Source organism: Numenius arquata, chromosome 2, assembly GCF_964106895.1.
Source record: "Numenius arquata chromosome 2, bNumArq3.hap1.1, whole genome shotgun sequence".
NCBI classification, from domain to species: Eukaryota; Metazoa; Chordata; class Aves; order Charadriiformes; family Scolopacidae; genus Numenius; species Numenius arquata.
In genome coordinates, this window is record NC_133577.1 from 67,423,303 (window position 1) to 67,435,738 (window position 12,436).

At 36.5% G+C, this 12,436-nt stretch overlaps 1 protein-coding gene across 4 annotated transcripts in view; it reads left to right on the forward strand.

Annotated features, from left to right (window-relative positions):
• FGD4 (FYVE, RhoGEF and PH domain containing 4) overlaps positions 1-5,719 on the forward strand; it is a 114,548-nt gene extending 108,829 nt beyond the window's left edge. For 3 of the 4 annotated variants that reach the window (XM_074168091.1, XM_074168094.1, XM_074168092.1), the window contains exons 15-17: positions 2,552-2,692; positions 4,341-4,481; positions 4,665-5,213. In XM_074168091.1, the coding sequence (XP_074024192.1) occupies positions 2,552-2,692; positions 4,341-4,481; positions 4,665-4,922 (540 nt within the window). In that variant the 3' untranslated portion in view covers positions 4,923-5,213. Of the gene's footprint in view, positions 1-2,551; positions 2,693-4,340; positions 4,482-4,664 lie in introns of all 4 variants that reach the window. The other variant, XM_074168093.1, reaches the window with a different exon arrangement.
• The last annotated feature ends 6,717 nt before the right edge of the window (positions 5,720-12,436 follow it).

Sequence of the window (12,436 nt, forward strand, 5' to 3'; positions counted from 1 at the left end):
TTTAAAAGCTGCCAAAGCAAGCTCCTGAGATTGCTGCAAAACTTCAACAGCCATGTGCATTTGTACATTTTCTGAGCTAAACCGACCCCGGCCCACCAACATGTCATATGTAACGCCACGTAAGGGATCGTTATCCCCATGATTCACATTCTCATCTGCGGTGCGATCCGCTAAAGTTTCAAAGGCACTTTTAAAATGTAACGCTTGGGAAGGAGTAAGCAAGATCTTAGCTAAACGATAACAATCATTGGGCACCAAACCTGTACTAGAAAACATCGCACCAAGCATTTGTTGTGTATAATTAGATGTCAACCCATATTGTGCAATAGCATTTTTCAGTTCTTTTAACGTTTTCCAATCTAAAGGATTCCACACTTTTTGTCCTTGAGCATTAATCGTTACCGGAAAAGCCTGAGGCAAATCAAGAGGCAAAATAACCCCATCTATCATAGCGTCCTTTATAACTCCTTTCCAACGCTGGGCAGCTGCGCCATCTGCCGACGGCTTGCCTTTTGGTGGAAGAGGTAAGTCATCAGGTAATGGAACGTTGCAGGGATTAACGTCCTTTTGTTGCGGCATCGTCAATCGTTCTAAGTGTCGCTGTAAGTTTGTCAGCTGCCTATTTATGTCTTCATTTTGAACCGGAATATGCCAGTCTTTTTCCAAAAGTTCTAGAGAGGAGGGCAGCGGATATACCTCCGGAGTATCGTCAGGAAAACCCTCCAACGGAGGTGCCGTTGGTTCTGGCAGAGGACTGGGCAGCTGCATAGGTGGCTCTTTTCCTTGTACAGGAGGAGCCGGAGCCAGCGGCACGGCAGCCGGAGGAGGCGGCGGCATGGGCATAGGCACGGGGGGCGGAGGAGGGGTCATCAAACATGCGGACCTTACAGCGCACTACATTTTGTACATCCCTTGCTCCATCCTGGTCTTGCCTGGTATCCGAAAAAGCCGCACACGCTTGTAATGTAACATTTTTCTCCGCTCGCATACTTGCTACTGTATCTTTAAGCAGTTTCCATAATGTTGCTAGAGGCAACAGATCCTTTTTTCCAGATGAGATATCTTTCCATAATTCTTGTCCAAGGCTATCGCATATTGCCGTCTGGAAAATATCTTGGGCGTCCTTCACTATGCCCGTTTCTTTTGCCCATAAAAGCAATTTCTTTAAGATATCAGGGTCATACTTAAGCCCTCTCGTAGAGAGGAAATGTTGCAAAAGCTTCAAGATAGCTTGCTCTTCATAGCTTAAATTATTACTCATGATAACGTATGATCCAAAACGCGTTCGGCTGCTCACCTTTTTTCGTGGCCACAATTAACAAAAGCTTCTCGTCTCTCAGCCGGTTTCTTCTTCTTCTTTAAATCGCAAACTATCAATTTCAGTAAGAAATTGTGTGGTGCCCCTGCCCTACATTGGGTGCCAATTGCGGTGGGATTCAGACGCAGACCAATGTGATCGTGCTGAAGCCGGGACTCGGACACACACCAATATCATCACGCTGAAGCCGCTTTATTAAAATACTCAAACCATTATATACTTTACTACAACATAGGTTAGCTCCGTGCTCTGTGCTCATTGGCCTCTAAACTTACACACACAAACTATTATTGGTTAAACACAGCTGTAACTTATTATCTACACTTTGTTACTGTTTTGCCAAGTCAATCTCTTACTAATACACATTCAGCATCTGTTGAGGAGTAGCAGCAGTTTCAGTATCAGTGTGTGATTTCCTCCTTCTTGTTGACCTTCAGACTGTACTAGCTTGTTCCGTATTTCGGTTCTGTCTCTTATCTCTTCTATTGCACAAAGTTCATAAGCTCATCAGTTCAACGTGTCCGTTGCTTTCCAAAAAGCTTCCCACAATGCAGGGCATATCGTTCCCTGGAAGGAACGTTTCTGTGGAAAAATATTTCTAATGAAAGAACTTCTCTCAGATCTTCTTGCATTTCAGTTTTCTGTATATATCTTGTGAAAAGACAAATGTGACATTGGCTTATGTATTCTGTGTACTCATTAACAGATTCCGAAACTGGAAATTTAATGTTTCTTAGGTTAAAAAAACTAACCATTTCTGATTTTATTAATTTATTTTAATCATTAAAAGCGCATCTCAATTTTTACATTTCTGAGGTTAGGTAGAAAAGAAAACAGTAAGTGTACCTTTTGAGGTTGGCATCTAAAGAAACTGGAAATTTTCTTCCTGAAGCAAGGTTTGTGGTATATTCTGATTCTGTTCCTAACTTTAACCTGCAGGTATAATTGAAAGCTTAACGTACTTTACACAAAGTACAAAGTTCCCACCAGGTAAATAGGAAAAAGCGCTTCTAGTTAAGAAACAGTGGCACAAATTTGGAAAAATCGTTATTTTCAGTTAAGTTACTGTTGACATAATAGCATCATAAAGCAATTGTCTTTCTTGTTCTGTATAATCAAACAAAATATTACTAGTAAGATATAATAATATTAATTTTAAATTAAATTCTGTTTCCATAAAGCCTTATAAATACTTAAATTTTATATGTTTTGCTTATGTTTTTTGTTTCTAAGGTGGTTTGCTGGAAATGTTCTGATTATAAGGCACATCTCGAATATGATGGCAATAAATTGAACAAAGTCTGTAAGGACTGCTATCATGTTATAATTGGTTGTACAGACAGTGAAGAAAAGAAAAAGAAAGGGATCTTGGAGGTATGTAATTTTAAAATACTGTATGCGCATAGTTGCGAGCAGTTTTTGACTCATCAGTAGGTAAAAAATGGTAGCGTTGTTGCAGGGCTATTTTCTGTTTGAAAAATAAAAAGTATGTGGACCAAATTCATCTCATCCAATAGATTTCGATTTTCACCATTAATCTTTTACAACACTAGTTTGTTTCTTACAACTTTTTTAACAGGGGAATTACAAATCCTAGCTTGTTTTCTTCTTTCCAGTTACATCAGCTAATGTGATAAAACATTACCTTTCCTTATAAATCTTCAGTTTTCTTCTTTTCTACTAAAGCTGCTGTAGCAACAAAAAACACTGTTACTACGATGGTTCCTGAAAACATATACCCAAACTGAAAGAAATGAGGATGGAGGAGAGGGGAACGGGGGAGAATTTTGCTATATCCAAAGTCTCAGTAGTTAGATACTGTTTTGATCAGTGTATACAATGTACCCGTAAGTCACCAAGTTCCTATCTGCTTTTGACATCTAAAAATTCAAGGTCTCAATCAGACAACAAAGACCTATGTTTCTTTTATGATCGGGGAGAAATAGGCATTTTACAATTGCAATTAACCTTCCCATTTCTCAAATACCTCGTTATAGGCCCTTTTAAAATGCTTGACATACGTTAGAAAAATATCATCCTAACTTTGCCAAGATGTATATTTATCTTGGGATGTAGTAGAGAAGGATTGACCCTTGAGCTAAATACCAACAGAAAAAGAAGGCAAAAATAAGATACAGATCATAATTCCATATGCAGTTCGTAATCTGTGTTGGCTTGACTACACTTGACTCTACGCTCTCTTAAATGAGACAAATAAGGAGCACAGGACTCCACTAGTTTACTTTATAGTCAAAAGACTGCTGTTTCTTGGCATGATGGCTTTTTAAGGTAGCTGGAGGAGCTATAGAGTGTCTTAGCAATGTCTGTGTACATGCTGGATCTCATGACAATGGAGGAGTTGGTACCATGTTGCAGCATCCAGACAGCATCACTGCTGGGGTAGTTAAAAAATGGATGCAAGGAAATATTAACACATAATCATTTTGTGTTCTTTCTGTTCTCTCAGGATCACTATTTAACCCAAGTAGCATGTCACTCTGTCTTCAGATTTTAAGCAATTTGCCCTATTTTTTCTCTAGGATTAGTGCTTACATTCTTGTATTACTCTTTAGAAATGTGTTTGCCTTGGATCCTGTCATAATATTTTGACTGCCAAAATAGAGTAGTTGTCATATTGGATAGTTAGTAGCACTTGCACGCCTAACATGATGTTATCTTAAAATAAGACATTACTGTAGATGTAAGATAGAGCATCTAGCTGTGGTGGCAAAATGAGACTGAGAGTGATCTAGGAGTACATAATCCAAAATTACCAAAGAAAGAAGGAACAGATTACAGATGTGATGAGGGAGCACACAATGTGATTGTATGTATGCATGATAAAAATATTCTCCATAAATCCTGTCCTTAACTTACTTGGGTATTTGCTCAAGCTGTTTTGCAGATGCTATCTAAGATTTTATATTAATGGTGATGTATTTCAGCTTTTCTGTTCTGTATGTTTTCAGACTTTATTTAAGAAACTTCATTTTCCTTTTTTATGCTTTATACTGTCTCCTAGATTGAATCTGCAGAAGTCTCTGGAAATAGTGTCATATGTAGCTTTCTTCAGTACATGGAAAAATCAAAGCCCTGGCAGAAAGCATGGTGTGTTATACCTAAACAGGAAGCTCTTGTGCTGTACATGTATGGTGCTCCCCAGGTATGTACAGAGAAGATGGAAAAGATTTTAGTAATTATTGTCACTGACATCAGAGGAAGAGAGGTCAAAATAGCTTGGGAATGGAGGAAAGATCCAAGTGTTTTTACCAGCCTGTATAGTAAACAAGAGGTAGCGGGCAGATCAGTTGTCTGTTCTTAATCAAGAACTACTTCTCCTTCTTAGGATGTTAAAGCTCTGGCTACAATTCCACTTCTGGGCTATGCAGTAGATGACACTCCGAGAAGTGCTGACCTCCCGCACAGCTTCAAACTGACCCAGTCTAAGTCTGTGCACAGCTTTGCTGCGGACAATGAGGAACTAAAACAGAAATGGCTGAAAGTTATCCATTTAGCTGTAAAAGGTGAGACGCCAGAATGTCAAAATGAACTGCAAGGGAATTTAGAAGAGCAACCTGAATCCTCTAAAACATCTGAATGCTGAAGCTCAAGAACATAAGGTATTTTTAAAAGATTTCAATTGAATTTTTGGTTAACCTTTGTGTTAACCTTTCTTTGCTCAATCAATTAAAAAAAAAAAAGGAAAAAAGAAAAAAAAAAAAGAATCTTCTTACTACCGTACACATCTTAGCACTTTACGTTTGGGAAAAATTCTGGTCTTTTTAGGGATCTTTTTCTTATATTTATGTTCTGTCAATAAAAGTGATGTACAGGTCCATTTCAGAGACTTTTTAAAAAATGTGAATGCTATTAAAAATACTTACTAACTTTACTGTACTACTACTTTGTCGTGATGCAAATTTTTTTAAAAATCCAGTTGCTCTTTGGTTGACGTTTGCTACTTTCATTATGAATGCAAATATTGAAGCTTCCTACTTATATGTTAGGACTTGCAACAGGATAAAAGATATACCTCCACATTGCCAAAATAGATCTGTAGTTAAATATGCAGGGACAGTTTGGTTTAATGTATGTAGTTTATAGATTGAATTCCACAGATCTGTACATATGTTGTATTCACTTGTCTCTTTTTAATTAATGCAAATTGCTTTCACAGGTATATTGGCTTTTAAAGTTTCAATTTATCAAGGAAACAATTTAATGATTTTCAATCTAGAAATGAATACATAAAATATGAGAAAACAATATATAATATATGTACAGTATTAAAAATGTACAATACTTGATTTTTGCTTTGATTTCATGATACTGGGTTCCTATTAGTGAATAATTTATTTAAAAAGCATGTTTTCTATTTGAAATTAAACACAGTCCTAAATTAACAAATACCGTTCAGTGATTTGTTTTAATAGCTGACATTTAATGATCTTGATATTTTTATGCATTAAAAAATAGCAGTAAAGTAAGTGGCATGCAATGGACAAATAAGTTCCAGTTGTGTTTAAAAAAGTAGTCGCTTCAGTGTCCTATCACTGTTATCTTTTAAGAGTGCAGTAGTTTGTTACTAAAATGCAGTATGTGGTTTGGAAAAGCAACAGATTCTGGAAACCCTCTGGGAACATGTATTTTTGCTATTCCAGTTATTGGAACAAAAGAACACTTTGAACTTACATCTTTTAATTTTTGCAGAAGATTAGATACCGTAATACTTATTTGTGACAACAATCTTCAAGGATTATTGTTGTAAAGTGGAGCCTGCTTTATACAAATCTAGTATGAGGTCTGAGCCTGCAAATCTCAAGTTGCGTTAATTGTCATTATTTGCATTCTGCCTGTAGGAATAAGGACTTGTTGGCTTTACAGTATTAAATCCCTTATGAACTTCCATTACTATTAGGGTTTTTATACATAGAGGCAAATGACCTCCATAAAATTTTTACATAACATCTTTGGATGAAATACAACAAATTCAGAGCTAGTGATTGACTATCAAGTAGACAATTAAAATCATTGCCATCTTTCCTTTTCTGACCCCTCAAAGGAAGCAAAATATGTTACTTCTACAATCAACTCGTCATAGGAACATTTGGGAGTCTTACTTCTCAATTTAACTGCAATCTGCATTTTAAATCACATCAAGCTGAAGAGCTCAGGTTCAAGTCCAGTTTTGTTGGTAACATGGGGGCCGAGTCAAATTGTCACTTTTTTATAATGAGATTTCCAGACAAAGGATTGACTGAACTCCCACTCCCACTTTACTCTTTTTGCAGCACGACAGGGGAAACAAAATAGTTACTTAGCTTCTAACAAAGGATTGTCAAAGTAACCTAACCTCTGTTTTTAATGTCAAGCTTGAATTGAGTACACAGTGTCTATCATTCTTTGGTAAGAAGAGTGTCATGCAGTTTATTGTTAGTGGGCTGGATTTTGCTCTCACCTCCACAAACCTAAAATCTACTATGGCCTTTAGACCTCAAAGCTTTAAACTAGTATTAGTAATTATCAGGACGTGGCATTGTAGAATACTAACTCTACAACTGACTTTGTGCCTGTCAGATCTGAATTATTCCTTGGGTGCTCCATGTGTCCATTCTGCGTGTAACCCTAGTATTACTTTTATCTGATGTGCAAGCTCTTCTGTAATTCTCTAAGAGATTTTTAAGTTATTTCTATTGTCAGCTGTATTTATCTTTATTTATGGGCAGCTTAAGCCCATTTTGATTGACATTGGTGAGTACCATCAAATCTTCGCCTGGGTCTTCCTAACTAGAACATGTCATCTTGTGTATACCTTGGCGAGGGATGGGGGAACTATTCAGGTAAGCAAGAAGAACTCTCCATGGCTAACTTTGTTTCATGGTCATCTCCTGAAAGTGGGTATCTTCTAAAAGAGTCTCAAGTGCAATTGTGGGATCTGTAGGGTCATCTTACCACATCCTCATGTGTAAAAACATTGTTTCCCATGTTCAAGTTATAGAGCGTAATAGGAGAAGTTGCCTTAAAGGAGTCCCCAGATAAGATGGACCGAGCTATTCTGGAAGTGAAATGATGGTATGACTGTAATCATGTAAGACATTCTGTTTTCTAAGCTCCTGCAAACTTACTTCTGAGCCAGGTGTAGGAAGACCTATGCAAGCTGAATGATTAGGGAAACTATTTGAAGCAGTAATTTCTGGGCTCCCTTATTGTTATAGTGGTATTGAGTATCTAAAGCTGCTTGAATGATTTCAGCATCTCCCAGATGAAGCCCTGCATCTGGGCATAAAGAATTTGAAATGAAGTTAGCACCGGGAGTTACTTATTTGGATGTTAGCCTCATGTTTGCTCTCCACCATTAAAGTTTATATAGTGTGGAATATTTTATTTACCCTAGCGAAACCTATTTCATGTTCTCATAATCATTGCTTGGTTGGAGTTGTTCTCTTCTGAGTCAGAATGTCTTGGCACTCAAATGTGTGGTTCTATGTGTATTTTGTAGAACAAGTATGTACCGTCAATATTAAAGGAGATCAGAAGATGGAGAAGTTTCTTCTAGATTTAACCACCGTTTTCCTCCATTCTCCACAGACAAGCCCCCCTTACAGCATCCAAACCTTTTTCTTTAAATTGTAAATTATCACAACAGAAGAACAAATTCCACGTAGTAACTGCTGCGGCTTAAGTATCATGACCAAAGCAGTCAAATTAAAACTACCATTCTAACAAGGTATAGGTATATAGGTTCCCATTTCATTATTATGCTTAAGAATGAATTACATTATTAAGATATCTTATTAAATTCTTAAGAGGGGAAGAAAAAAAAGCATTAAGTGTATTAGCATAAAGCTGTGTGTGTAAGGAGTAAACTATAACTGAGGAGCATTCATTCATAATACATGAATGTATGTGGATGGCTCTGCTGAATTATTTAAGCTTTCCAATTCTTGTGTTCAAGAAATGCTTCTTTCTCACTTTAAAAGTGATCAGTCTTCTGTGCAATTTAAAGCAGATCAAAAGTTATTTTGTGCATTTTTATCTGTGTTCAACCAGAACAAGGGCTTAATTTTATCATTAATATGTTTGGAACATATTAATGTATTTTTTCAAAGTGACTTAATATTTTTTCCCTATCATGGAAAAATAGTGTATCGTGACATTTACATGTCTGCACCATTCTTCCAGATCCGCTAAAAATTGTTTCCTGGTATTGGGTACTCCTGCTTGGTTGAAGAGCTGCTGTAAAATCTATAGCATCTAATACTTTCAAAGCCCTTTACACTGAGTAGTTTTATTTATTCCAAAATGTATATATTTTTTATGTGCAAAATAAATATTGAGAATACAAAACATTCTCTTCTATTTGGAGCAGAATATTAAGCCACTTTAAATGCATGTAATATATAGTGACACCTCTTTATGCAAAACCATCTCAAAGTGCTTTTTGAATCTCCTCAAAGATTCTAAATCCCTTTCCTAGAAAAGAGGATTTTTATTCTTCATATTTTTAAATTATGGGTGAAGCCAAGGCACTGATTAAATGTAAGATAAATACACTACCACCTGAGTAAATTTTAGATGAAGTTACAGAAGTATGCTCTACAGAGTTCCAAGTGGAGTCAGAAGAAAAAAAAATAGTATATATAAAAATAAGCAGGAAAGATACAGAAACACTTGACAGGTTCTTTGGGTTTTGTTGGGTTTTTTTTTCAACCTACATCACCACATAGCTAGTATGAAAACCGGTCAGCTTCTCATTTCAAGACACAAATAAAACGAACAGAGGGCAGTGGTTCCTTATACTGAAGGAAAGGCATTCAGGAGAGAAATAAACATTCCACGTAAACATAATTCCAAGCAATAAAAATGGAGCTTTCTCCACTTAAATCGATGTAGAGATCTTTAGCTGGTGTAGACTAGCATAGACCTGCTGGAGCTATTATACCTACAGTAATTTAAATTCATGTAGAACCTGCCTTACATTACAAAGACACTTGAGGAAGATCAAGATTTCACCAGTTTGAGAGCTGCTGCTTTACTATGTCTCATCTGGAATCACAGCTCTCAGTTGAACTGCAGATGGGTTTCAGTTGGAGGTAACTGATGGTAGGGGTGAATGTAAACAGCTGGAAATATATATCCAAAAATAAATTATTGGAGAGGACAAATAATTTTGTGGCAGAATTGACTATCCTTAAGATAAATCCATTGGTGAAATGGGCATCATTCTTAATCTGTGGTGTACTGTGACTTGAAATCTGAAACGAAATATACGGAGTTATGTTTTTTAATTCAGTCTGTGGTCCTATTGGTATAAGGAGTTTATCTAGCTGGTTCTGGCCCATGGGACTGGAGTAAAGTATGTTTCTTGGGTAGGAGTTTTAATCTGCTAGTCAAGATCTTTTCCTAAATCCTTTTCCTTTAACAGAACATAACATTAATTTAATGATTGTATATGTGTGTATATATACACATATGCCTATGTTTGTGTGTGTATATGTATATATGTGTATTTATATATTTGAGACTTATTCAGATGACCTGTTTTCAAGCAGTATTTTACAATCAATAAATACACTGTGCTGCATTCAAAATATGATGTATATTGACTGTGTTGAGTATGCTTTTCAGAAGAAAAAATTGACAGAAGTAGATCTACTTTTGTGGCATGTTTACTATTTCAGCCTAATTTAAAAAAACCAAAATAATCAAACACACTAAATTCAGTAAAGCATTCAATCTGCTTCCTTTAAAACCTCGTGATTAAATTTCTTCCCAAATTCAACTATGGCATTTTGCTTTCACCCCTTCCTCTTCCTAGTACAAATGGATGTTGAATGTGATTTTTTTTTTTTAATATTTATTTTTTTCCCTCTACTAAAATCTTCAAGCAGATTTCTTTGAATAAAAGATGTTTTCAGGCATGGCATGATAGCAACCTGCTTCGGTTTATAGTTAATCCTTGTAGATTCATTAACTATTTATAGTGAAAACATTCAGAAAAGAAGGAACTGTCAAAGCATTTTTGCATGTATGTGCCCTAGTATTTTTAAGAAAGAAGACAAATTTGTTGCATACGGGGAATAGTTTGCAGCAGAAGTATTAGGTTGGGTTTTTTTCCCTATTAGCGTGTTCTCTGTTCTTTAGCCCTCAAGGCAGATTAATACATTAATTTTAGTGGGACCTGGATCAGCTGGAGGGTTTGACAACATAATTGTAGGCCATGCACTGCAATTTCCCTTCATTATGAAAACATTTCTGGGTTTAATTATGAAATTGAGAAAACACTTTTTTTAAATACTAATATTTGGAAGAGGTGTAAATTTGTTCTGGTTTTGCAATAAGGTGAAAAATATTAAAAAGGTGAAATATAAATGCCATTGTAAGTTGTGCAAATGTAAGTGGTCATTTTTATGGTCAAGAAATATACGAATGTAAAAAATCTGCAGATATTGTATATATGTTCTGTAATATATGTATATTTGGTCATAAGGTGGGTGGAGAATTGTAAAAATTAAGCACTTTAATTCCTGTTGAGTACTTAAAAGAAATTTGTATCCTGTAAAATAAAAGCATCATTAAATAAGTATTGCTGGTTGAATTTTTTTCTGGTCCGTCTACTGTTTACTTTCTCTGCTGATGAAATCTTTAAACTGCATTTCCAGTTGTGCAAGCAACTATAAGGACCTATCTGTTGCTGAAGCGCTGGTTCCTCAGAAGTACTGCTAAGTAGGTGGACAATATATTCTGAATAGGTAAAGGGATGTATGTAATGCTATGACATCTTAGATTGGGAAGAGAGAAGCTGCAGTCCTTCACAGTTTAGATCCAGATTTCTATAATGGGAATATTAACATTCTTTCATTGGCCAGGACATTATGTAAGTACTTTATGGGCTTCTGCATTGCCACCCCCATAGAAATAAGTGCACAAAGGAAGAAACACATTTAGTGTAGGCCTGCGTCTTTCTTACTATTACTCAGGCACTGCTCTGAACAAAAGGACAAAACAAAAGATTGAGCAGCTGCTCAGTGTAATCTCTTGTGCACTGAATTAAAGTGGCGCTGTGAAGCAAAAATGGTCAGGTAATTAGCTGGATCATGATCCTAAGCATAGGCATCTTTGACGCTTTAATTAATTCACGAGCTAAGCACACATCCAGTTTATGGAAGTGCCACTTATACTGCAGCTACTCCTTTTCTAAGTATCCTTTAACAGGCAGAATCATCTGTAATTGCCTCCAGTTTCCATCACAATCAAAACAGGTTTACTGTTTACAGATACCTGATTTATTCTTCGTATTCTTCTGCAGGTATGGGCACAATGTTGCAGAAAAGACTGCCCCCCCAATTATAGAGAGGAAAATTTACAGTAATACTTGTTAGTTCCTATATGGAAGGAGTTGCGTACAAGAATTTTGTTTAGTTTCTACTTTTTCTTCTCTTTGTAAACACAGTAAACAAAGTAGTATTTTAAATAAGTACTGGGGAACCACAGAAAGTAATGCGTCCCTCTCTGTTCACATAATTTTTCCCACTAAGTTTTCTGATTATTTTTTCCCCTGTGATTAACTGTGTTGCAAAACCATTATTTTCCTCATTAAACACAATGCAATACCTTCTACACGGAGACAAAAATAACAGAGAATGCGCCTTAATAAGAAAACACAATTATAAAATTCAAACCACAGGAAATCCATAATCACAGCTTCTCCTTATCCCTTTATATCAGCAGGTTTAATTAAGCACTGGTATTTCTACTTGGTAGCAAATTGTCCAGGAGCCCATCAAGCGCTGGGTTGGTAAGCGTGTCTTAGGCGTTGTCCCCTCTGGCTCTCCCTCAGAGCCTGACTAATCACTGCCTCACTGCCACAGAACTGTTCTTGGCATTGTGTGAGCTTCCTGACACGAGAGAAATGGCATGCCTGCTTTTGGTAAACGCAAGACTTGGAGCTTGTTTGCTTTAAAGAAATTGCTCTGGAGGGTCCTGTGGCGTTTCTAAAGAACGAGAGGAGGGATCCTGATGATTGTGATCCTTTTGGCTTTGAGTCGCTCACACTCTGCCTCCTTGACCCTGTGTACTGGGCAGCTGTGACAATACTAAGCCTCATCAGAACCGGTT